General features: G+C 56.4%; 1 protein-coding gene across 1 annotated transcript; it reads right to left on the bottom strand.

Moving 5' to 3' along the window:
• Positions 1 to 4,790: 4,790 nt before the first annotated feature.
• LOC134738024 (splicing factor, proline- and glutamine-rich) lies at positions 4,791 to 12,817 on the bottom strand. Its single transcript, XM_063650684.1, has 2 exons — positions 7,203 to 12,817; positions 4,791 to 7,169 (listed from the first exon to the last, which is right to left on the bottom strand). Exon 1 carries the CDS (start codon positions 12,680 to 12,682, stop codon positions 11,507 to 11,509), a length of 1,176 nt encoding a protein of 391 aa, XP_063506754.1. The 5' UTR covers positions 12,683 to 12,817; the 3' UTR covers positions 4,791 to 7,169; positions 7,203 to 11,506.
• Positions 12,818 to 26,509: the final 13,692 nt, after the last annotated feature.

Raw genomic sequence — 26,509 nt, 5'->3', positions numbered from 1 at the left:
GCACCATCCAGGCTGAAGAAAGGGGACCCCCCAAAGCCAGCACCCACCCTTGACTGAAAGACACCACAAAAGATAAGTGCTCATCAGCCCCAGAGTCATCGTTTCCCAGACAACCGGAAATGGGCCCTGGACAGGCTGTCCTGGGTGGGTGTAGCCCTGAGGCCCACCCGGTAAAGCGAAGCCTCCACGTGGCATCACGGGGCTGAAGAAGCCAGACAGCCGCAGCCTGTCCCACCGTGGGGCGAGTGCTGCTGCTGTCCTGGCTGCCGGGCAGTTGGGTGTGACTTAGTTGCGGCCTCCGACTGTGCCAACCAGAAAGGCACCCAGAGAAGCTTCCAGAAATATGGTTGGTTTGTCCCCTTGGTGGGGCAGGAGGCGGCAGCTCTGCCAGGTGGCTCCCAGCACCCTCCCCCACAGAGCAAGCATCGGCGTGAGTCTGTCCACCCGTGTGTTCGTCCTGTCGCCGCATGTGGCTGGCCTCATTCTGGGTATGTTGGCAGCGGCCGCCTCTAGGACAGGGCGGTCCCACGGCTCTGCAGACACAGGAGCTTGGCGGTGGCTTAGCTGGTAGAATATGAGCCTTCCAGCATCAGACACGCCTTTGACTTATGTTGGGCTCTGAGCTGATTTCCTCAAACCCAGGGTAATTCTGTTCCTCCTTCACTGTCTGGTGGGGTGGGGGTCACGGCGTCTGGGGGAAGAGCTGATCAGGGCCAGTGCTGGGGTGGGAAGGGCTGACTCCTGGGACCCCGGAGAGGTGATTGTTGCCACGGGGGGTAAAGTTCCAGTGCTGCTCCTCCGAGCCTTGATTCTGGGCACTCCAGGGCGGCCAGGCCCAGCTCACACCTTCCTACTGCAGGGAGATTCCCGTGGCGCAGGCACACACCCTGTGGGATGTGAGTGGCCACCTGGCTTGGGCCCCAGCTCCCATCAGAGAGGCGGACAGGTCCCGAGCGAGCTGTTCAGGGCACTCAGCAGCCACACACCCAAGGAATGGGGCTGCCTTGTGCCAGGCCGGGGGTCTGGGGAAGAGCTTAGTGGGCGCTGAGCTCAGAGGGGCCTGGCAGCGGCAGTCAGCATCCAGGATGGTCAGCGGTGAGTCCAAGCCCTGTCTTAGTGGAGGGGACGAGGCTGGGCTTTGGAGACTGTGGGGAGCAGGAGACATCCCTGAGGAAACAGGTTTACGCGCCGCAGAGCTGGAGAGCAGCTCCTGCCACGTGGTTGATGCTGCTGAGGCCGGGGGCTCCCTCCGCCCGGCTGCCCCGCCCAGCATGGGCGTGTTCCTGCTGCTGCCCGGCCTGTTGGGCTGAGAGGCTCAGGCAGCAGCGCTGGGGTCGATGGAGTGGACCAGGCAGGGGCCCAGGGCAGGAACCCTCTGTAGATGCGCAGCCCTGAGCTCAGCAAATCAGCTGCAGTGACATCCAGGGAGGGGTGGAAGCCCAGACTCCCCCTAGAAGGACGCTGCCCTTGGCCTTCAGTCCCACGGGGCACAAATGCCGCCTGGGCTTTCTAGGGCTGGCCAGTGGTCCTGGGGTGGTGGCCTGTGTTGCCCCAGGCCCAGCCTGCCTCAGTTTTATCCTCAGTGTCCACTGGCCCCTGACCTGTGCAGACTCCAGTAAGTGAGCGAGGCTGTCAGAGCCCTCCCAGGCTGGGGGAGATGGCCCAGCCCCACATGGCTCCTGCACCTCCAAGGTGGCCGCCTTGGAGCCCAGCCCTGGGCAGGTGGGAGCGGCAGACACACAGCAGTACAGACCCTGAGCCGGCGCAGTTCCTCCAGCCACGCCAGCTGCACCTTGGCTTTGTCCCTGCCGGGCCCCAAACACCTGTGTCCGTGCCGCCGGCCGCCTCTTCCCTGCCGTGTCACCCCCACCCCTACCAGATGTTCTGTGTGTTTTCACTGCAGGTGATGTGGGAAAGGGCGAGTCTCAGTTCAACGTTCTGGTTCCTTCGGGGCTGTTGGAACAATCGTGTGTTCTTCCCAGGGTTTTCTCTGTCTGGGTTTAGATGTCCACATGTGGGAACATGTATTCAATCCCTGTGCATACGGATGGTGCCATATACGGAGAGAGGCATAGATTGTCTTATGAGAGTGGGGCTGCGTTGCACTGTGGCTTTTTACCTTCTTAGCTTCATTCTATCCCGAGCGGCCTCCAAGCCGTCCAGGGATCCCTGCTGGCCCCTGCCAGGCCCTGTCCGGAGTGCTGAACACGGAGCAGCAGGTGCAGCCAGTCCCCGGCCTCTTGGAGCCGGTTCCCTCTGGGCGTCGTAGACAGTCGAGTTCAGCACGTCTCTACGTGGAGTTTCGCAAAAGGCAGCCACTTTGAAATGAAAGCGCTGCAGCGCCATGGCCTGGCCACGCCTATGAGTGACTACAGTGGGGCCTGGAGGAGGAGCAGGAGGGTGAGTGCATCCTTGGGGCAGGCGCTAGGGCCTGGAGGAGGCTTGGGGAGTGGGGCGTGGGGGGCGGGGAGCGAGTGCAGCCCTGGGGCAGGTGCTGGGGCCTGGGCCTGGCTGGGCCCCTCTATGCCTTTCAGCTTTGAGGTCTGGAAACCCGGCCGGGATCTCCCGCGAGTGGGCAGTGCTGTTGGCTGGGGGTGGGGAGTGATGCTGGCACCGTGTAGCCGGGCAGAGCCGAGGCCAGAGCAGTTCCTTCCACACGCAGTCCACGAAGGGACATCGGGCGCCCTCCACAAGCAAAGGCCCTGCCCGGCTCCAGCCCAGCCCACAGGGATGACCTTGCGCTTCTTTCCTCCCTGGCCAACAGCACCACCTCGTGGGGGCCCCGGTGCTCAGGCTGCCTGTTTCCATCCTGGAAACCACAGACACCGAGATCCAAGCAAGGAAGACAGGATTTCCGCACCTCCTCCCCAGCTGAGCATTCACTGGAGGGGGACGGGGCTGTCACTACGTCCCTTATGATGATCACCTCATAGAGGCTGGGCCTCCCCACACCAGGACCCCACGCCTGTGAGGGCCCCGCAGGATGCAGACACCCCCGCCCCACAGGCCTCAGCCTAGAGAGCTCCCGTGGGAAACCCTGTGCTGTGAATGGTGTGGAAATTCCCCCGTGTCCTTCCCACGTGACCCCACAAACCCCTCAGCCGTGGACATCCTGAGTTCCTCTGAACGCCCGGCCTTCCCAAGCCTCACCAGCGCCACGGACGTCCCGGGGCCCCAGGGAAGGGTGGCTCTGCTGGGAGACAGGGTCTTCTCTCTGGCTCTGGTTCTGAAGGCTGTGGTGGGTGCAGGGTTCACCAGAGACAGCAGGACTCCCGTGCCCTGGAGCGGGAGGGAGTCTCTCCTGTGTCTCCATTGGGCGCCGGCTCCTGCTGAACCCCAGACCCAGCTGTGGGAGAAAGCTGCCCAGGGCCCTGCAGGAGAGGCGGGGCCAGCCCTTATGCACACAGGGGCAGAGGCACCTGGGCTGGGCTGGGCTGGGCTGGCCTGGGCTGGGAGGTCAACGAGAAGTGGCTGGAAGGTCAACTCTCCGTGGTGCAATGCTGTGTCCAGGTCTGAAAAGGGCAACGTGAAAGCAGCTCCTCAGGGACAAAGGCCAGGCCACTCTGGGGAGAGGCAGGACACAGCCCTCCTGGCCCTGAACACCTTGAGGAGCAGGCAGGGGGTGATGACCCCACTCTACAGATGGGAGCACCGAGGTGCCCGAGGCAGGGGGTGATGACCCCACTCTACAGATGGGAGCACTGAGGTGCCCGAGGCAGGGGGTGAGGACCCCACTCTACAGATGGGAGCACTGAGGTCCCCGAGGTGGGGGTGATGACCCCACTCTGCGGATGGGAGCACCGAGGCCTCTGAGGCAGGGCGTGATGACCCCACTCTACAGATGGGTGCATTGAGGTCCCTCAGGCAAGAGTGATGACCCCACTCTACAGATGGGAGCACCGAGGTCCCTCTGTGGGCAGCTTGGGGCCAGGCACAGGACTGGCAGAGGCTGGGAGCACAGCTTGTCAGGGCATCTGCGGGTGTGAGGGCCTGACACTGTCTTCAGGGCTTAGCCTTTGTTCTCCCTGCAGGAGGGGACAGAATGTCCTTTGTCTTTGTAAATCTGTGCCCTGCTTTAGGCAAAAAGAGGAATCCGGAGAGCACTTCTGGACCCGTTTGTTCTTAATCGTCTTCATCTCAAAAGTCCTTCCTGTTTTGGGGAGTCGCACGCTCTTCTGTGATACTTCTGACACTGACGACCTGGAGTATCACAGACCCTGAAGGTGAAGGGCTCTGTCCCACAAGACTCTGCCCCCACTTCTGATGACAGCTGTACATGGGTACCATGAGTACCAACCCACACTCACTCCTGACAACTGCAGATTTGGGGACCCTTACATCCCCTCAGATTCACTAGAACACCTCCCAGGGCTCAGGAAAGTGCTTTACGTACAATCATGCTTATTATAAAGGAAACCCATGAACAGCCCAGTGAAGAGAGCGGGGAGGTGGGCACTGCTCTCTGAGCACCGCAGGAGCTCCCCAGCCTGGGGGCTCCTCAACCCTGATGCCCAAAAATTTTTATCTAGGCCTCATTACACAGGTATGATTGATTAAGTCATTGGTCATTGGTGATTGAACACAAACTCAATCTCTGGTGCCTCCCAGGAGTTGGGGGTGAGGGGGGCTGGAAGTTCCTCTCTGATTACGTGGTTGGTTCCTCTGGCAACAAGCTCCCACCCTAAAGCTACCTTGGGGTCCCCCAAGAGTCACCTCATTAGGGTAAACAAATGCGGTGAAAAAGGGTTGTTGTGAAATCAGACACCCCTATCAGGAAATTCCAAAGATTTAAGGAGTTCCGTCCCTGGAACAGGGGACAAAGACCAGATGTATTTTTTATTATACCACAATGCAAATCTCTCAATTTATTCAGGTCTCCTTCAATTTATCTCAGTAGTGTTTTGTAGTTTTAGATGATAAGCTCATGCACACTGAGATTCAAAGGAGTCTGTTGGAGCGTTCAGCAATTCATGAACTGAGCAGCACGAGAAAGCATGAGGTTCAGTGTGAGGTTCAGTGTGAGGTTCAGCGCTCCACCGAAGTTGAGGGGAGGAGCTCTTTTCTAAGTGTCTGCAGAAGCAGGACAAAGACAAGACATCTGGTTAAAGGAAGAAGTCCCTGGTGAGAAGCTAGTTTGGCAGTTTCTGGGCAGCATCAGTTTTGTGGCCCAGTTCCCGGTGGGCTTCGGTGTGCTCACGCAGGGTCCCAGGCACTGAAGCCGCCTCAGCCCACGGCCTCCTGATTAACTTTTTCATGCAGTTTTCTGAGTATATGTCCACCACTTGTTTTGGTGAAAGCCACTCATAAGTAATTTAACATTTTTGATATCAAGAACAATAAATAGAAGGTTCCTCTTTGTGCCTCCCCAGTCACCGTGCTTCAGTGCCAGGAAGCAGATGCCAGGCAGATGTTGGTCCCTTCTGCTAGTTTTGCCTGGTCTTGAACCTGTGCTGTGGGCTCTTCTGGGGCTGGCTCCTTTCATGCCAAGTCATGTCTATGTGACTCCTCAATAGTTAGTTTTTTAAAAAATTGCCAGATATAAATGTGTGCTCAGGCAGGTTTTTGAAAACTCCACACCTCTCTTGGGAATGATAAGAGAAGTCCCCCGAGTCCCTGTGGCAGGACGTGGGCTGTTCATGGGTCAGCCTGAGCCCTGCTCCATGGCCCCGATGGGCACTGGGGCAGCATCCTGGCTGGACATGGGCTCCTGGAGAGGGCAGTCAGTGCCCGGCAGGCCAGAATCATGGAGGAGGGGTCAGGAAAGCACTGCTGACCCCCAGTCCCATGGATATGCTGTCATCCTCCCAGTGGCCTGGCTGATGGGCCATAGTGGGTGTGGACCCCTGAGAGAGCATCTGGGGGGAAGTGTCACAGGGTCAGCCTCTGTGCTTCCTGGGCTCCTTGTCCACATGGCTGCGCATCTGCTTGGCTGTGTGTCCAGGGGCCTGCTTGTGTCCACTACAGGCCTGGGCCCAAGGAATCTCAGGAGGTGGCAATGGACACCTGGGGCCACACAAGCCGTGCAGGTGGGGCCAAGAATCAACGCAGCCTTGCTGCCAGCTCCCCGCTCCACCTGCTATGATGCCAGCTGCTTCTCACATCTGTGAAGCCTCACCCAGCCTTGGGCCACCATTTCAGGTAAATAAAAAGGCCTAATGGCCCCGTCAGGCCTGAGCTCCCTGCTTCCTGAGGAGCTGTCTTCTGCTGGAACCTGGGGGCCACGTGGGCAGGATGAAACTCCCGCTTCCGACAGCAGACGGCAGCAGTGACCTACTCCTGGCTGCCCTGCCCATCTGGAGTGGGTTCTGGGTCTTTTGGGCCCTTTGAGGCTGGTCCACCCTCCTGCCCCGGCAGCAGCCCATATTTTACTCCCACCTGGTGCTCCAGCCTCCCCCAGCCCCCTTCCCCGTAAGTAACCTGCCCCCACGCTTGTCCTGGAGCCATGGTGTGGAAGATTCCAGCAGCATTGAGGGACCAAATTTCATATACAGCGTTTCCTCCAAGCACGGAGCTCTGATGCGCCTTTTCCAGGGCCAAAGGCCCCTTTAGGAACCTTCAGGCTTCCCGCTTCACCTCACCTTCTGTAGTGCTGCCAGGCTGACGTCAGCCCCCTGGTCTGTGGCTGGCCCCTCTCTCCCAGAGCATCTTGGCCTGCAGTGCCAGCCACAGCCAAAGAGAGGGAAGAGACAGCCCCGGCAGTAACCACAGGTGCCTTCGGCCCACACACCTGCCGGTTGGCCCCAAGGGTGCCAGGCCTTCCTCTCCTGTAGCCCCTGTGGGGCTCCGAAGGGCAGCCAGGAGCCCCGGCTCTGCTGTGGCTTTGCTGTTTCCCAACTGTGAGGCCCTCAGAGAGCTGCCAGGCGCAGGTTTCCTCCCCGGCTAACGAGCAGTCAGGCCAGGCTTCGGACCCCTCTACTGTTCCAGGGTTGGAGGGGAGGACCCAGGAGACCCAACAGGGCCTGGATGCCAACAGCCAGTGCGGCCTGGCAATGCCATAGGCCACCGGACGTGTTCTCCATCCTCTGCGGCCCTGTTCTGCTCCCACCTCAGTGCCCTCCTTTCGCCCTGGGGTCCTCCCTGGACCCACAGCTGCCACCCTCAGCACACTGGGATACTTGTGCTGGCCTAGCTACTACCTGACACAGCTACTACCCAACCCATGTAACCACCTCACCCAGCTACTACCCAACCCATGTGACCACCTCACCCAGCTACTACCTGACACAGCTACTACCCAACCCATGTAACCACCTCACCCAGCTACTACCTGACACAGCTACTACCCAACCCATGTAACCACCTCACCCAGCTACTACCTGACACGGCTGACCACCTCACCCAGCTACTACCCAACCCATGTAACTACCTCACCCAGCTGACTGACCCGCACAGCCTCCTGGCCTGGGTCCTCCTGCGCCAGCATTGTGTGTCAAGTGTGTGTGTGGCTGGCACTCCTGTGTGCCGCATGCAGAGCCTGCAGGACGCCCTTCAGTTCCCGGGATGCTCCACCACAGAGGCTGACTGGTCCCCCCGAGGGTCCTGGGAAACCCTGTTCCAGCCACGTGCCGCATAGGTCTACGTGAACCTCTTCCTTTTACGTGAGTTAGAGGGGTGCGTGTGCTTCTCGAGACGAGCTTTCGTCAAGTTCTGCCTCCACGCAACGTTGGTCCGCTTGGCCGGTGGGGAGTAGAGTGCTAGGTGAGGGTCTCTGCTGGGGAACTTGACACAGCGAGGCGCAAATAAAGCCGTCACCAATCCAGACCCATTGTGCACTAATACCTCGTAAAATAGCAATAAAAGTGTGTCCGCAATGAACGCCAAATTCGGTTAGCGTTTTAAACTCTGCACTTACTCATGGTGAACGGGCAGCGGTGGGTTTACTGCCCTGCTCTTCAGCCCACAGTGCAGGGAACTGGACTCTGAATCATGGTGAACGGGCAGCGATGGGTTTACTGCCCTGCTCTTCAGCCCACAGTGCAGGGAACTGGACTCTAAATCACGGTGAACGGGCAGTGATGGGTTTACTGACCTGCTCTTCAGCCCACAGTGCAGGGAACTGGACTCTAAATCACGGTGAATGGGCAGCGGTGGGTTTACTGCCCTGCTCTTCAGCCCACAGTGCAGGGAACTGGACTCTAAATCACGGTGAATGGGCAGCGGTGGGTTTACTGCCCTGCTCTTCAGCCCACAGTGCAGGGAACTGGACTCTAAATCACGGTGAATGGGCAGCGGTGGGTTTACTGCCCTGCTCTTCAGCCCACAGTGCAGGGAACTGGACTCTAAATCACGGTGAATGGGCAGTGATGGGTTTACTGCCCTGCTCTTCAGCCCACAGTGCAGGGAACTGGACTCTAAATCATGGTGAATGGGCAGCAGTGGGTTTACTGCCCTGCTCTTCAGCCCACAGTGCAGGGAACTGGACTCTAAATCATGGTGAACGGGCAGCGGTGGGTTTACTGCCCTGCTCTTCAGCCCACAGTTCACTGGACTCTAAACATGCACTGGCCTCAAGGTGGTCCCCCGGCTGGCCTCCTGTCACATGGCCTGGATGAGACAGCGACGGCCAGGTCTTGTCACAATCTGAACAAAAGGTCAATATGTAGAGAAACAGACTGACGATTTGACATCTCCCAAGGGAGGAACAAAATGAGCTACCTTTTCCTTTACTAGAACACAGTATTAAGGGCCTTTTTCTTGGGAGTAGCTCAGATGAAGAAGACCTGATGGTTTCTTTTTTTTTTTTTTTTGAGACAGATTCTCACTCTGTCACCCATGCTGGAGTGCAGTGGTGCAATCTCGGCTCACTGCAAGCTCTGTCTCCAGGGTTCACGCCATTCACCTGCCTCAGCCTCCTGAGTAGCTGGGACTACAGGGGCCCGCCACCGCGCCCGGATAATTTTTTGTAGTTTTAGTAGAGACGGGGTTTCACCGTGTTAGCCAGGATGGCCTCCATCTCCTGACCTCATGATCCGCCCGTCTCGGCCTCCCAGAGTGCTGGGAGAAGACCTGGTGGTTTCAGTGGACCACAAGCCATGTGGTGTGGCCTGGGAGAGGGCACAAAGTAACCTGCCTGCTGTTCCCGGGAAGAGGCCCCATCACACATCCGAGGGCCCATCAAACCTGGAACGGCCCACACACAACTGGAAAGCCTGACACACACCTGGAAGGTCCTTCACATACCTGCAGAGCCCATCGCACACCTGGAAGGTCCTTCACACACCTGGAGGGTCCTTTGCACACCTGCAGAGCCCATCGCACACCTGCAGAGCCCATCGCACACCTGCAGAGCCCGTCGCACACCTGGAGGGTCCTTCGCACACCTGCAGGTCCCATTGCCCACCTGGAGAGGCTATCACAGAGCAGGAGGGCCAGTCACACACCTAGAGGGTCCATCACACACCTGGAGGACTTGTCACACACCTGGAGGGCCCATCACACACCTGCAGGACTCATCACACACCTGAAGGGCTTGTCACACACCTGCAGGACTCATCACACACCTGGAGGATCCATCACACCTGGAGGACCCATCACACATGGAGAGCCCGTCATACACCTAGAGGACCCGTCACACCTGGAGGGCCCGTCACACACCTGAAGGACCCATCACACCTGGGGGGCCCATGACACACCTGGAGGACCCGTCACACCTGGAGGGCCCGTCACACACCTGCAGGACTCATCACACACCTGGAGGGCTTGTCACACACCTACAGGACTCATCACACACCTGGAGGGCCCATCACACACCTGGAGAATCCATCACACCTGGAGGACCCATCACACATGGAGAGCCCGTCACATACCTGGAGGACCCATCACACCTGGGGGGCCCATCACACACCTGGAGGACCCGTCACACCTGGAGGTCTCGTCACACACCTGCAGGACTTATCACACACCTGGAGGGCTTGTCACACCTGCAGGACTCATCACACACCTGGAGGGCCCATCACCCATGGAGGGCCCATCACCCATGGAGAGCCCATCACACATGGAGAGCCTGTCACACATCTGGAGGACCTGTCACACATGGAGGGTCCACCACACCTGGAGGACCCATCACATATGGAGGGTCCACCACACCTGGAGGACCCATCACATATGGAGGGTCCGTCACACATGGAGGACCCATCACACATGGAGGGCCCATCACACACCTACAGAGCCACAAGGGGAACATTTCCAAGGCCATTGTCAGTGTGGTGTAAGGAGGACTTTTCTCCCCATCGGAACAGGTAACCCAGCAAGGAAGCCCATCCAGCAGCAACCTGCCCTGGCACCTGGTCCTGGCAGGCAGCAGGACGGCCTCCGCAGAGCCGGGATCAGAATGGGGTGGCGGGGGAGGGGGGTGTGCGAGCCCCCGGAGGGGGTCCCGGCAGTGAGGTGACCCTGGACATGGGGAGCTGGGCAGCTTCTCTGCATCCATCTCCAGGCGACCTGGAGGGGTCTGGGGCATCAGGGGAGGGGAAGGCAGCCTCCAGGACAAGATAAGCCCTGCCGCCTGAGGGGCTTGTGTCTGGAGAAGGTTTCCAGCAGGAGGGGAGCAAGGTCACAACCTGGGGCGGGATCCATCCCGGGGTGACCAGGGTCTGTGAGGCCTGGGGGTAACCTGCAGCGTGCGTCTTGGGATGCACTTGTACTGCATTCCTTCCTGTCGGGACACTGAAGGTCCCGAGCTAGAGGAGAGGAGAGGCAGAGCAGCCCATCAGTGATGACCAAACCCGCCCACGGTGAGTGTGTGAAGGAGACGCACTCGTGGAGATGTGCCTGCCGGGTGCAGGGACTGCGGATGACCAAACCCGCCCACTGTGAGTGTGTGGAGGAGACGCACTCGTGGAGATGTGCCCGCCGGGTGCAGGGACTGCGGGCATTTGCTGAGAGCCTCCTCCACCAGGTGTTTCCATGGAACGTCTGTTAGGGCTCCCACCAGCCCTGGCCACAGGCCCTGCTGCCTTCCCTCACGTTGCGAGGGGCCATGCCTGACACCCGTCATCACCCACCAACACAGCGTAAGCCAAAACTAAAACACTAAGGTTCCCAACCATCTGAGTGGACCTCCTCCTCACCAGAGCCCTCTTAAAATGTAACCCGAGAGGCGGTTTCCAGCCATGACGGGAACGGGGGTCAGACGTGCCTCGTTCTATCTTTCCAGCATTAACGTCCACACAGACCTGAAGTCTGATAAGAAACATTTCACAACCCTCTGAAGCTGCTACCTGAAGGCCTCCTCCGCAAATAAGAACCTGGGTTTCCAGGATCCTGGATCTTAACCCAGGCATTCCTTTCTATTATTGATCCCAGGTCTTTAGATAAACGTAACCAATTGTCAACCGGAAAGTTTTTAAATCTTGCTATAACCTGAGAGTTCTGCCCTCCGACTGCTTTGCATTGTCCCGCCTTTCTGAGCCGAACCAGCGTATTTCTTAAATGTATTGCCTGAAGTCTCATTCTCCCTAAAATGCATAAAAGCAAGCTACACTCTGACCACCCTGGACACATGTCCTCAGGCCCTCCTGAGGGCTGGGTCACGGCCCAAGGTCACTTGTCTTTGGCTCAGAATGAATCTCTTCCCACATTTTACAGAGTTTGACTCTTTTTGTTGACAGAAGCCAACGCTGCTGTCTGACCCCGGCCCGGAGCTCTCCCCCAGCCCTCCTGCGGGAGGCAGCCATTTGCGGAAATGGAGCCGAGCCTCAGTGGGACTGTCAGGGCCCAGGGACCCGAGGGGCCAGCGCTCCCTGAGGGCAGGGCTCAGCGTCCACCAAGCGGGCCTTAGAGAGCCATGGCCGCCAGCCATCCGCAGTGCTCGTGAGGGGCGCTGCCTGCTCCCAGCTGGCTCCCACCCCACCTCCAGCGGGCACTGGGGTGCTGTGCCTTTCTCAGAGGCATCAGGGAGTCCAGGGAGAACCTCAGAGGACCCGTGTCCCATCCTCAAGGTGAAGGGCACAGCAACTCCCTGACCGATTACCAACAGGCCGCCTCCGCTGCCTGGAGTCCGCTGGCCCAGGGGTTCCCACCTCGCCCTGCTGTCTCCCTCATCCTCCCTCACTGTATCCAGACACCCGGTTCCCTGGTCGCCCGTGCCTGCGTCAGCCCTGGCCACCCTTGTCCTGGGGCCTGGGCGTGGATTTTGCTGTCTCGTGTTCTCAGGACTGTATGAAGTCCAGCCCATTTGGCAAGCATCCTGTGGAGGTAAGGCTGTCTCAGTGGCTCCTGAGCTGATGTGTCCAACTCCAGGTCCAGGTGGTATCTGCTGAGTCTCCCTGATGTGTCCAACTCCAGGTCCAGGTGGTGTCTGCTGAGTCTCCCTGATGTGTCCAACTCCAGGTCCAGGTGGTGTCTGCTGAGTCTCCCTGATGTGTCCAACTCCAGGTCCAGGTGGTGTCTGCTGAGTCTCCCTGATGTGTCCAACTCCAGGTCCAGGTGGTGTCTGCTGAGTCTCCCTGATGTGTCCAACTCCAGGTCCAGGTGGTGTCTGCTGAGTCTCCCTGATGTGTCCAACTCCAGGTCCAGGTGGTGTCTGCTGAGTCTCCCTGATGTGTCCAACTCCAGGTCCAGGTGGTGTCTGCTGAGTCTCCTGGTCAAATCGCCATCCTTCCTTTGTAGTGGATAATCGTCCTGGAGACACTGGGAGACCAAATCCTGATTCTCCTGGAACTTCTCTGATTTTGGCTTCCATGGGGGTCTTGTCGGCAGCAATCGGTTCCGTGGACTTTGCCTCGTGGTGATTTTCTGTTTCCCCGTTTCCTCAGGCATTTATCCATCGAGGTTCTCCTGCAGGGAGGAGCAGTGGGTCCCTCCTCCCGGGCTGCGTGTTGACCCGACCAGTGGCGACAGCAGCAGAACTCACATGCGTCTATTGTATTCTGTGGTTTGTGAAAAGCGCAGCCCCGGTCAATGACTCAATGACGACAGTAGTGGATTTTGTGGTTTGCACTCAGCACGGCCTCTGTGCATTTTGTTGCTCATGCCACCATGATGGGCCTTTGGCAGCTCTTCATGTTGGCCCCTGTGTCCTTCACAAGCTCTTACTTTTTAATTAATTAAATCTGGGGGTTAGCCTCCTGCTCTGGGCTCCACAGGACTTCAGCTCATTGCACACTTCCCTGCCCCGGGGGAGCAATGAGTCAGCCGGCAAGGACAGCCCATTTGGAAGTAAAGTGCTAAGGGGAGAGGAAGGCAGTGAGAGGAAAGCAGTGGCAGGAACTGCTTTTAGGACGGATGACATGCAGAGGCCCAGGGCAGACCTCATCCAGGGCGCTGGGCAGGTCCAGGCAGGTCCTCCAGGCCAGGGACCCTGCACAGCTGCCTTCTGGGTGGGGAGAGTGGGGGCGGCACCCAGGGTGCCTGGCATGCTGTGCTGAAGGCCACCTGTGAGGCTGGAGCTGTGTCTCCATCTGACAGGCAGAGAAACAGCAGCAGCCCAGCCAGGGAAACGACGTCAACAGCTCCTGTTCCCAGCACGTTCCTGGGTCTCGGACGCCCAGCCTCACACATGGAGTCCCAGAGGAGACCAGGGTCCCAGACGCCCAGCCTCACGCAGAGCCCACAGGAAACCAGCACCTGCTGCTTCTGTCTGGGTGGCACAGGGAAAGTGCTTCCCCTGGGAATACTCAGCTGGCATCCACCCTGCCAGTGTGTGCTGCAGGCTGGCTCATCTGGGGGTGGGGAGCCTCCTGCGCTTTGCTTTCCGGGGAACGGATGGCCCAGGCCCCTGCCGCACACTCTTCCTTCCCCTCTTCAGTAGTAAGACGAGCCAGACGCGACTGACAGTGCATCTGAGGCGGAGGCACAGCCCTGCCCCTGGAGTGGACTTTGGCCACATGGGCAGGGCCAGGCAGGCAGGCAGGCAGCTTCGTCCCCTGATCACGGCCGCCACCCGGGCATCCTGGTCCCCTGCGTCAGAGCCCACACACGCGACAGAGAGGAGGCTCTGGCTCAGATGAGGCCAGCAGCACCTCCTCCTTTCATCCTGCCTGGCGCCCAGTTTCTTGATGACCCAGGCCAGTGTTTTTCACACTGAATCGTGTTTGACTTAGAAGCACATGGGATGATCCCTTTGGCCTTCCCATCACCTCTTGAGAAGAGTATTGTCATCAGCCCTGTGAGCATGAGATGGCGCTGGGCCCAGAGAGGTCAGTGCCCTGGCCCAGGATACACAGCGCATAAGAGGTCACTGGGAGCCTGAGTGACAATGTCTCCAGGGCTGGACAGCCTCCCTGTCAGGGGTGAGAAACGTGTCTGTACCCGTTTCACAGCGAAGAACCTGGAGCAGATCCCGCTTCAGCCCAAAGCCCAGGAGGAGGTGGCTGCTTATTGCAAAAGGTGTGAACCAGGCTGAGTGGTGCCGTCCTCCCCATCCATGTGGTCCCCATCTTCCCCATCCACGTGCTCTCTGTCCTCCCCATCAACGTGGTCGCCGTCCTCCCCATCCAGGTGGCCCCCATCTTCCTAGTTGGGTGATCCCCGTGTTCCCCATCGGGTGGTCCCCTTCTGGCTCTCGGTTGCCTGCATCTTGCAGCTCCGCACTCCGGAACGTGTGGCTTCTGGCATCACCCGGGCGGGGAAGGAGCCAGCTGCAGCCCTTGGCTGGAACGTGTCAGGCAGCCAAGCCGATGTGCAAAGGGCCGGGACCTGAAGGAGTGAGAAGAAGCCGGACGCTGTTGTCCCTGACACGGAGCTGAGCAAGTTCCACTGAGGCCACAGAGATGAGTCCGACCCGAATTCTGCCCTCCCGGAGTTTACAACAGGGTGAAAGGCACCTGGCAGGTCTGGAATGCCAGCTTGGGAGGGATTGTGGGAGGAGCTGGCTGAGGAAACGTGGGCCTGGGATGGGGGTGGCCGGGTTCCCAGGGAGGCCGCAGACGCTGTGGTGAGCTCGGCAGGGCCTGAGCCTCCTGGGGCCAGGAGGCTTCCTGGGCATGAGGCCCAAGCTGGGTTTTCCATAGGGATTGAGAGTGAGTGAAGACTGTTTGGAAGGACGTGCTGGGCAGTGGGAGGTTTGAGCAAAACCTGGAGACAGGAAAGATCTGTGTGTTGAGAGAAGCTACAGCTGGTGCGATGTTTCTGGAATGGAAAGTTCACGGTGGATGTGTGGAAGGGGGCGACTCACAGTGGTGAGCACAGCAAGGGCCCCTCCCAAAGACGTCGGAGGCTGAACCCCCGGGACCCTCGAACAGGGCAACCTTGCAGGGGGAACTAGGTTAGGAATCCCAAGTCGGGAGATCGCCTTGGATTATTCGGTGGGTGCTTCTGGAGTTTAGGGAGGATGAAGAGGCTGCTGGACTCAGCGTAAGGTCTGGGCTCCTTAGAGGCAGGCGGACGGGTCAAAGAGAGAACAATTTGAAGATGCTGGGTTTGAAGATGGGCTGTGGTCCAAGGCCGCTGCGGTCTCTGGAGGCTGAGAAAAGAAAGCAGTGGCTTCTCCACCAGGCTCCTGCCAGCCCTGCCTTCAGCACCCTGAGGCCCTTTTCCCACCTTCCCCTCCAGGACTGTAAGATAATACATTTGAGCTGTTGGAAGCTACTAGGTTTGTGGTAATTTGTTAAAGCAGCAAATAGGAACCTCATAGACTCACTATTGAGAAAAGAAAAGCACTTTTATCTGAGGAGCAAGTCCTTTTAATTATTGGGTCCAGAGAGGCGTTCAGTTGAGGCAGCAACCACGTCCCACTCCGCCTTTGAGCTGCATGTTCCTCTTGTGAAAGGAAAATCATTCTCGGGACCCCAGATCGCCGAGCCTAAGAGAAAAGTCCAGCTGGGAACTGCGCCAGGCAAACCTACCTCCCATTCTATTCCTGCGAAAGGGAACTATAAAGATTTTTAAAAGCTGCACGCCTCCCTCACAATTTGCCCGCAAAGAAATTCCTTGTGGACAAAGGACAGGCAGAGCTCAAAGTCATCCCACTGCTCCCGTGAGACAAAAGCACACAGCTGATCGCTTCCTCTGCCCTCTTGTTTCACTGAGCCAGACTCAGGCATGAGTGACCATTCCTGTAAATTATGCATTCCGTAAAAGGCTAATCAGAAACTCAGAGGAATGCAACCGTTTGTCTCTTATCTACCTACGACCGGGAAGCCTCCTCCCTGCTTCCAGCTGTCCCGCCTTTCCAGACCAAACCAGTGTTCATCCGATGTATGTTGATGTCTCATGTCTCCCTAAAATGTGTAAAACCAAGCTCTGCACCGACCACCTCAGGCATGTTGTCAGGACCTCCGGAGGCTGTGTCACAGGTGCGTCCTGAGCTTTGGCAAAATAAACTTCCTAAATTGACTGAGCCTTATCTCAGATGCCTGTTGGTTTACAACGCTACTGAGATGTTCATCTCAGCCGCAGCTGTCTATGAGAAGAGGTCGTGGCTGCATCTGGATTCAGAAAGACCCCGGTGCTAATGATTGTTACCATAACCAAGGGAAAGGACTCTAACCTGTGCGGGTTTATGGCTGCCTTCTCGGCAAGCTTGAGATTGTAGGAGCCGTACGTGGCCACGATGTGGACTGCACTCTGGCTGGTGGCCGTGGCATGACCACAGTCACTGCACAGTCACTTGGATCCCTGGGAGGAGAGTCCTGTAGCCTCGGACTGGGGATCCCACGGGCATGAACCCACCTTTGCAAAAATTATAACAGTGAGAAAATTATGGCAGTGAAAGAGACCCGATTTAACCAACTCCCATCTTGCCTTTAGCCTTCAAACTGCCTTTAATTATTCCTGGGCTTGGGCCAAGCTCACTTTGGGAGACATTTAGTTTATAGCTTAAATGATAATAACCCTTCCCCAAAACTCAACTGCCTTTGTAAGGCTATTGAGAGACCACTAGGCTACGAGGACGAGAGGAGCCTGAATTCTGCTAAAATGGAGACATAAAGGATTACGCCCCTTTATTCCGGAGCTCACAAATATGCAACTTCCCAACTACTCCCGCAGATAACGTCACTACGGTGGAACCTAAGACTGGCCTTTGAGGTGTCTTTCCAGGTTTTTTGCAAGTCTGACGACTGATGGCCCCACCTGGACCGGTCAGCCTCCCTGGTGCCACCCAGAAGCGACTCGGGGCACAAGGACCATTTCCCACACCCCGACGACTGCACCCCCAACCAGTCAGCAGCGAGCGCTCTTGCCTACCCACCCTACTCTCTTCCCCTAAACTAGCCTTGAAAGACCCTGGCATCTGCATTTTCAGGGAGGCTGATTTGAGTAATAATAAAACTCCAGTCTCCTGTTTAGCTGGCTCTACGTGTGTAAAACTGTTTCTCTATTGCAGTTCTCGCCACTGGCCAGGAAACTGTTTCCCCCTCGGGCTGTGCTGGGAGGAAGGGTCTGAAGTGGCTTGTAATGTCGGAAGCAAAGTGGAGGACTTGCCCAGAAGAGGGAGGAATGCCTTGGCTCCTTTGAGCCAGTGGGAACAGAAGAGAAGAAGGCCAGGATTTCCTCAAAAATATTTCCCCATAGCCGGTCAGCTCCCCACGGGGCCAATACCGCGTCCTCACTCTGGGCGCAAGGACAGCTCCTTCCCAGAGCCCTTTTAGAACTTGGATGAATGTTCTATCAACACTCATGCATGTTGCCTGGATGAATCGGCTCTATCTGGGCCTTCAGTAAGAAGAACCCGCTGGCAGCTACTTGCTCACCCAGAGACTCCAAGCAGCCACCCTCACCTGGGCTGATCACTCAATTGACTCCTGAGTTTCTCTGGCTCTTCAGTGAGGTCTGTCTTTTCCACCTCCATCTTTGAGCCTCTGAACTTGAAATCTGTTACGTGTAGATGTCTTTTCTGTCCAGTGCTAGAGAACTTTGAACTTAATGGAATCCTGCCATCTTTTCATCAACTCAGTGCTAAACAACTCTAGATTTTAAAATGATACCCAGTGTGACTGTGTCCATTTCACATGGCACAAGGCTTGTCTGTGATCACGATTCGTAAAGCTGCTATTTTTTAGCTGACACCAGGCCCAAGCATGGCCCCTGGAGGCACAGGGCTGTTTATTTCTCTTTTAAAGCACCCTAATCTGGGAGATATATTTTGCTGGTGGCTGGTGGGCTGGGAGCAAAGAAAAGTACGGTGTAAAAATGAAAATGCATTCCGGGCAGGAAAACTCCCACCCTAAGGGCATGTATACAGTTTACCCCAAAACAATGGTTGCCGTGGGTAACCCGCGTGGTGTTGCCAGTGGCTGCCAGTTTGACCTTTCCAGGGAGATGTCAGGAGACCCCTTCTACCAATCCCTTTCCTCATTAAAGAGGAAGAATTTTGGCTTTCTGGGAGATATTTAAGAGGACAATTTGAAATCCCACAAAAGCCAGGGTTGGTAGAGTCAGGAATTGGCTCAGCCCAGCCAAGCTCAGCCCCGCAGCAGCTACCCCAGGCTCTGTTTGTTCTGGCGTCCACCAGGGCCAGTGCTTCACAGCGGGAAGCAAACAGGCCAAGCGTTTCTTGGTTAATAGCACAAGGGGGCCAGGCTTGCTGGAGAAGCAGCAGTCAGGGCCAGGCGCCCCTGCGCCTCTGCAGTCGCCCCTCCCGGTGACTTTCCAGAGCTGTTTTCCACCTCTCCCTGAGGAGCTGAAGGGCGCCGGGGGCCGAGTCACTGCCGCAGCCGCAGGGACCAAGGCCCATCCCAGCAAGGCTGAGGCCTCAGGCAGGCGGCCAGCCCAGGTCCTCTCGCCACTGGCCAGGAAACGGTTTCCCCCCTCGGGCTGTGCTGGGAGGAAGGGTCTGAAGTGGCTTGTAATGTCGGAAGCAAAGTGGAGGACTTGCCCAGAAGAAGGAGGAATGGAATGCCTTGGCTCCTTTGAGCCAGTGGGAATGGAAGGGAAGAAGGCCAGGATTTCCTCAAAAATATTTCCCCATAGCCGGTCAGCTCCCCACGGGGCCAATACCGCGTCCTCACTCCGGGCGCAAGGACAGCCCCTTCCCAGAGCCCATTTAGAACTTGGTTCTCTTCAGACTACATTCCCTCCTGGCTGGATTCTGGAGACCATAACTGGGGCACCTACCAAGTGGGGCCCGTTAGAGGTGCTGGCTGAGTTCCTGTGTGACCCCATCAGGGTGGCTCACAGCACATCTCTGCAGCGACACGCTCAGGTCTGATTTTCCAGTGTGTATGCATGGAGCCCAGCAGTGGGGCCCAGATGGCGTGGTGACGATCACCATTGAAAGGCATGCCTCGAGCACTCGCCCAGAATCCACTGTTTGGAGGGCAGTTCGATTCACCATAGCCAATTAGCCCACAGCACACATAATCTTTCTTTTCCCATTGAGTTGTCTTGGCACCTTGGTTGAAAAGTAATTTACCATGTATGTGTGGGTCTATTTCCTTTATTTGATAGCGATTTTTAAAAGGAAAATTACAAGAACCCTTCTTCTAATTTTGGCCCCACACCCTTGCCTCTGCATCCGACTCATCTCCATCCATCCTGTGTGTCTGGTAGTTTCATAAAAAGTCAAACACATACCTACCTTTATGACCCAGCGATTGTACTCCTGGGCATTTATCGCAGAGAAATTAAAATGTATAGTCACACAAATGATCATAGCAGCTTTATTTGGAACAGTGAAAACCTGGGAACAGCCCCATGCCTGTCAACAGGTGAGTGTCAAACGCATGGTGGTGCCTCCACACCACACAACGTGCTCAGCAACAGAGAGAAACAGACTGGGAGAAAACTCCATTTCAAAGGCCGCATTCTGCGCTCCGTTTCCATAACACTCTTGAAAGGATGAGTGATGGAGATGGCAGACACGCTGGTGGGTGCTGTGGGTTAGGGAAGGGCCATGCGGGGCACACCTCACACCTGTGGGGACGGATGGTCATGCATCTTGAATGTGGTTGTGGTTACAGAAATCCACACGTGCGGCCACACATCACGGAATCTCCACACGGAGTCGTACTCAGAATAAACTGAACACATGGAAACCTAGGATGTCCAAATGAGCTCCGTCATCCAGTGACTTGTATGGTGCCCGTATCAGTTTCTTGGTTTTAAGAATTCGTTGTAGCTCTGCAAAGCGCTGCATTGTAGGAAGCTGAGGAATGGAAGGTGGGACCTCTCTGTACTATTCTGCAACTTTTTGTGAAGCTATAATTAGCTCAAAATGCAAAGCTAAAATTACTAAGGACTTAGAAATAAACTTGACAAAAGATTTACAAGTCCTGTATACTGAGAACTGAGAAACATCAATGAGAGGAATGAAAAAAAGGCCTAAATAAATGGAGCCTTACCATGTTCATAGAAGATGCCAACTCTCCCCAAATTGATCTCCATAATCAACACAATCCCAATCAAAATCCCAGCACGATTTTTGTGGAAATTGCCAAGCTAATTCTAATGTTTATACAGAAATGCATGGGACTTGGAGTCACCAAAGCAAGCATAAAAAAGAACAAAGTTGAAGAATTTATATTACTTGATTTTAATCAAGACAGTCAATGTAATCATTATAACAGATAAATAGGTCAATGGGACAGAACAACACCCAGACCTACTCATCTATGGCCACTTGTCATTTATGGCCAATTGACTTTTGATAGAGGTGCTGAAGCAATTCAACAGGGAGAGAATAACCTTTTCCACAAGGAATGCTGGGTCATTTGGACACCCATAAGCAACAAAATAAAACAAGTACAAATCCTCAAAACCCTTACCTCACACCACATACAAAAATTAACTTTGGGCCAGATGCAGTGGCTCACATCTGTAATCCCATCACTTTGGGAGGCTGAGGCAGGTGGATCATTTGAGGTCAGGAGTTCAAGACCAGCCTGGGCAACATGGTGAAACTCTGTTTCTACTAAAAATACAAAAATTTTCTGGGCTTGGTGGTGCGTGCTTGTAATCCCGGCTACTCAGGAGACTGAGGCATGAAAATCGATTAAACCTGGGAGGTGGAGGTTGCAGAGAGCCAAGACCACGCCACTGCACTCCAGTGTGGGTGACAGAGTGAGACTCCATCTCAAAAAAAAAAAAAAAATTGTAATAGGTCATAAATCCAAATGTGTGAACTAAAACAGTAAAACTTGTAGGAAGAAGATAAGATAAAATCATGGTGACCTTTAGTTTGGGAAAGATTTTTTAAATAGAACACAAAAAGTTCAAACTACATGAAAAAACCAATAAGCTAAATTTTGTTAATTTAAAACTTTCGCCCTTTAAGAGACACCATAAAGAGGCAAGCTGCCAAGCTGGAGAAATTATTTGCAAACCATGTTCAAAAAGGACTTTTTTCTAAAACATGTCAGGAAGCCTTTCAACACAATAATGAGACAAACAATTCAATTAAAAAGTAGGCAAAATATTTGAATGGATATTTCACCAAAGAAGCTATATTAACGGCACAGAAGCACACAAGACGATGCTGACAACCATTTAGTCCTTGGGGAAGTGTAAATGAAGACCAGTATGAGAGGTGCCTACAAACCCACCAGCATGACTAACATGTTCAAAAGTGGCCCTGCCAAGGGCTGGCGAGGATGTGGGTAACTGGAGCGCACAGCCTGTTTGCAGGATCGTCTAACACAGGAACCACAGGGAACGGTTTGGCCATTTCTTAAAAAGCTACACAGAGTCACCATATGACCCAGACATGTCTGTTCTGGGAATGTCCACAGAAATACTGTGTCATGAACGTTCACAACAACCTTGTCTGTAATCACCAAAATCCAAAACAACCTGAACATCCTCCACGGGTCAGTGGATGAACCAATTATGATACTCCCATGCAACCAGTGCTCCCCAGCATTGAAAGGTTGAATTGTTGGATGAATCTCAAAATAATTACACTGTGAGACAATGTCAGGCAATAAGAGTATACATGCTGTGTTACCCAGGACAGAAATGAATTAATCTACAGTGACAGAAAGGTCAGTGTCGTCAGAGGAGGGACGGGGTAGGGGCCAGCCTGGGGGAGGGGATGTCCATGGTCTCGATTGTGGTAATGGCTCTGTGGGTGCAGCAGAATGTCAAAACTTATCAAACTGTACGTCTTAAATATGGGCATTTAATTGCATGTCAAAAAAATCTAAACAAAGCTGAAAATGGACAAAATACCACAACCAATGACATCTGACCATAAAGAAATGGATTTAGGTAGAAGGAAGAATTCTTTAACACAGAATATGGGTCTCTGAGGGAAATGTATCTCGTAATTTTCTCACTTTTGGTGTGTTTAAGCTGTAGGACAAGGAGTGAACCCTAACATTTGGTGAGAGTCTGTGAAACACACTAGGAACCCACATGCTGCTTGCGAGTTACTTCTGAGAAACAGCAGAATGTCACACCCTGTCACTCACAGGTGCCGTCTGCAGGTGCGCTCATCCCCACCAGCCCAAGGGCCTCCCCGCCAAGGGAGGGGTGTGCTCCTTTCCACTCAGCGTCTGTTTGTGCATTGCCCCTCCCTGAACTCAAGACCTGAGCCTCTCTCGCCTGGACTATTTGGAAAGTCTACAAATGGAAGAAGGGGTGCTCTCACTGAATTGTGTCCACACAAGGGAAACTGTCCAGGAGCTGCAGAATCAACCGCAAAGTGAGCCTCTCAGACGTGGTTAAAGGGAAGCCAGGCAAAAAGACTGCACACTGTTGGGTTTCATTTACTCGAAACCCTAAAACAGGCAGAATGAGTCCTCTGTGGTAAACCAGCATTGGGGTTACCTCTGGGGGCCAGGAGGGAACCCTGGGGTGCCAGTCACATCTGGGATCTCAGTCTGGGTGGTGGGGATGGTTCGCCAAGCCTGTCGGTTGCACACATGTGGCATGTCAGCAGAAACACGGGGCAAATACACACGTGAGTACAAGAATCCCGGGTCCCTCCCTAATCTACCCCTGCTTTACCCAGTGACCTTCAGCCACCCCAGCCGGCTCCCTCTCACCACCCACAGGCTTTCTGCAGAGGCCCCAGCCTAGCCCTGGAGGCCGTGACCCACCCCGCCTCCTACCTGAGGTCAGCCCAAGAGACCTTCCTGTCTTTGGCCTGGAGAGGGAGCGGCCGCCAGGGCCACCCGGGCCTCAGCTCCCTGGGAGGGCCCGCGGAGGGCCAGGGCTGCTGAAGTCCACGGGCGTCACCGCATCTAATCCAGGCCCTTCGATGTGGGTGATGTTGATACGCCCACTTTACAGGTGGGGAAACCAAGGCTCCAGCTTCCGTGGCCAGGGGATGAATGGAGTGTCGTCTGGATGGTGGCTTCTGGACCGGAAGCATCACAGGAGCCGTGAGGAATGCAGGTTCTTGGGTCCCTCCGGCTCTGCTGGATTGGAGGCTGGTGGGGGCTCAGGGTCAACACAACCCTCCAGGACCCTGACCTGGGAAGTGGAGCAGCCTGATTTGGAGGCGAGGACACACCAGGAGGCACCTTGCTCTGTGGTCACTGCACTGAGGCTCAAGAGATCACTAAAGACAGCTCAGCCCCGGTGCTCCTGCGCCCCCGTCTCAGTGCTCCTGCGCCTCTGCCCTGGTGCTCCCGTGCCCCCACCTCTGTGCTCCTGTGCCCCTGCCTCAGTGCTCCTGCGCCTCTGCCCTGGTGCTCCTGTGCCCCCACCTCAGTGCTCCTGCGCCCCTGCCTCAGTGCTCCCGCGCCTCTGCCCTGGTGCTCCCGTGCCTCCACCTCAGTGCTCCTGCGCCTCTGCCCTGGTGCTCCCGTGCCTCCACCTCAGTGCTCCTGCACCTCTGCCCTGGTGCTCCCGTGCCCCCACCTCTGTGCTCCCGCGCCTCTGCCCTGGTGCTCCCGTGCCTCCACCTCAGTGCTCCTGCGCCTCTGCCATGGTGCTCCCGTGCCCCCACCGCAGTGCTCCTGCGCCTCTGCCCTGGTGCTCCCGTGCCCCCACCTCTGTGCTCCCGTGCCTCTGCCCTGGTGCTCCCATGCCTCCGCCCTGGTGCTCCCGTGCCTCCACCTCTGTGCTCCTGTGCCTCTGCCCTGGTGCTGCTATGTCCCCGCGCCATGCTCCTCCACTCACACCCCCGTGCTCCTCCACCTCTGCCTCGCCTGATGGACTGTGCCTTTGCGTTTCTTGTGCACGAATCCTGCTGAAGTCTGGGCAGCTGTGTGTTTGATGATGGGGTCATAGGATAGAAGCATCTGGACTGCGCTGTGCAGACGGCGCTTCTCTCCAGGCACAGTCACATTCCTGGGAGGTTCCTGGGGGCCTCCGAGCCTCGTGCGGACCCAAGGCTGCCTCACCACCATGGCCGCAGCCCAGTGATGGCTGCCAGGCATCAAATCTGCAGAAATGCGCGCGGCATAAAAGCACCAGAGACATCTGTCCGGAGCCGAGGGCTCCTCCCTGGCCCCACATTCTGTCCACATAAGTCCACTTTTTGGCTGCTGCTCCCAGGCCTGGCAAGAATGCAGACCCCCACGGTCTCCCGCTCCCTGGCGGCCTGAGGACAGTGTCGCAGGCCTGGGATCCTCGGGCAGAACTGAATGCAGCTTTTCCATTGGAGGGCGCTGGGCCCACGTGGCAATCACGGGTATGGCAGATGGACTCGCGGGATGCTCCCGGGACTCCAGGGACCTCAGGAGAAAGGCCCACTGGCAGCGTTGCCCGGGGCTCCAGAGGGGTGCTCAGATGTGAACCAGTTGCTTGCAGCACAGCGGGTCACCCAGAATGGCCCTGCGTGGTCAGTGATAACAGGCAGTCACTCACAGCGCGACTTCACCCATGGTCACTCCCGATGACCAGCACTGCACAGCCTGGGCTTTTGTCCCACATGGCACCTCCCTGTCCAGCCTTGGCCCAAGTGCCTGGGAAATGGACAGGGCACCGTGTGCCTGAACACACTCGGACCAGTCGAGGCCCCCGGGAGAAGCGACAGGCAATGACTCGGTCCCCAAGAAGCCGAGCCTGTCCTTGCCGGGGTCTGTCATCTCCTCACAGCCCCTCCAGGTTCCTGAAGCTGCCACATGTGCAGTGGGAGGTGGGTGGTTCGGGAGCAGAACGAGGCTCTGGATGGATGGGCTTTACCACCAGCAGCCACCACCACCTGCTCTGCGGGGCCTGGGCCAGCCCTGAGGAGGCGGCAGATGGAAGGAGGGGCAGCACTGCCTCAGGTCTCCTTTACCGTCTTCCAGACATCAGCTCAGGGAGAGTAGGCATGTAGCACTGAGGAACAGGGTTGCTCCCCATGGCTGCATCTGCTTCCCTGTTGCACAGTGTCTGTACACGGCCTGGGGACCTGCGAGGCCAGACCGCAGGGCAGGGGCCCATGGCTGTGCCAGCTTCTCTCCCAGGCCGTGGCAGTTATTACCTCCTGACTTGGCAGAGCATCCGGCTGCTGGAGCCCATCGGTTCTGACCAGTGCAGTCAGGACTTAGCTTCCCAGCTGTGACCTAAATCCCAGCCTCCCAAAGGCACAGCGCCTAAGTTCTCCCCCGCCAAGCTCACAGCTTTCTCCTTGGCAGGCTGCCCTTTCTCCTGCTGGACCAAACTGAGGGGCACGGTGACCCAGGGACACCACACTCGGTGTCAGCCTCTGAGGCCATGGAGCCATGCAGACCCAGCGCAGGATTAGAAACAGACCTTCCCAGGAGGCAGAGAGCCAGGCCTCCTGGTTTACAGCGTGACGAGGCAGCACTCAGGAGGACGCATCAATCCTCCTCCACGTGAGCACCTGTGACTGTGACCACTGGTGAGGTGGACATGCTTCTGTTTCCATTTTATAGATGAGGAAACTGAGGCCGAGGGAGGGTCAACAGCCTGCCCTGGGCTGGCTGGTGATGCAGCGAGTCCCGAGATCCCCGCACTCATGGGGCGTCGGAGGGTGGCGGCGGCCCTCGCAGTCCCTGGGAACCTGCACCTCCTCTGGGCGCTGTTCTCCTCTCTCTCCCAGGACCCTTGGGCCTGGCGTTTCTTCACCTGCAACCATCCAGGAGCTGGACCTGCCCTAAGGCGTCAGTTTCCAGGGAAGCCTCTGGCCTGTGTGTGAGCCTCCCCACCTGCCCAGCCACGGCCTCCACAGGTGCCCCGCGCAGCCCCACCCCTCCTGGGGCAAAGCCTCTGCGAAGACTTTCTTCTCTGGCTCATCCCTTTAAGGAGGCATAAAAACGAACCTCGGGCCTCACAGGTCCGGAATGCGCCCCCCTCCACGATGGGAGCTTCTTGGCCTTGGCTGTGCAGAGGCCGGATCTGCTGAATGAGCTCTGGCCAGGAAGATGCAATGAATAATTGTCACTTAAAAGGATAAACAGAAATTCCATTTCCCTTTTAAATACTTGAACATTTCAAAACATCTGGAGGACGCTATGCTTTTCCTTCCAAGCATCTCCGTGGAGTTTTGTGGGTTACCGCAGAGGATCGGCAGCATTCCTCTCTCAGGAGAAACCAGCCTGAGCGTTGCATAACGCAGGCAGACTGCACTCCTCACGTCGCCCGGGGCCACACGCACGTTTCCAAGAGACTTGCTGGAGAATCTTCCCCGGATCTTGACAAAGTTGGATATGGAAAGCACCTTGGTCCATCCAAGGTCCACAGAGCGCCCCGGGCTATGAAAAATCGTCCTGCAACTGGGAGTCTGTCTGCC

The sequence above is a fragment of the Pongo pygmaeus genome, chromosome 14, assembly GCF_028885625.2.
Source record: "Pongo pygmaeus isolate AG05252 chromosome 14, NHGRI_mPonPyg2-v2.0_pri, whole genome shotgun sequence".
NCBI lineage: Eukaryota > Metazoa > Chordata > Mammalia > Primates > Hominidae > Pongo > Pongo pygmaeus.
Note: the sequence above shows the minus strand (reverse complement) of the source record. Positions and strands in the feature narration are given on the sequence as shown.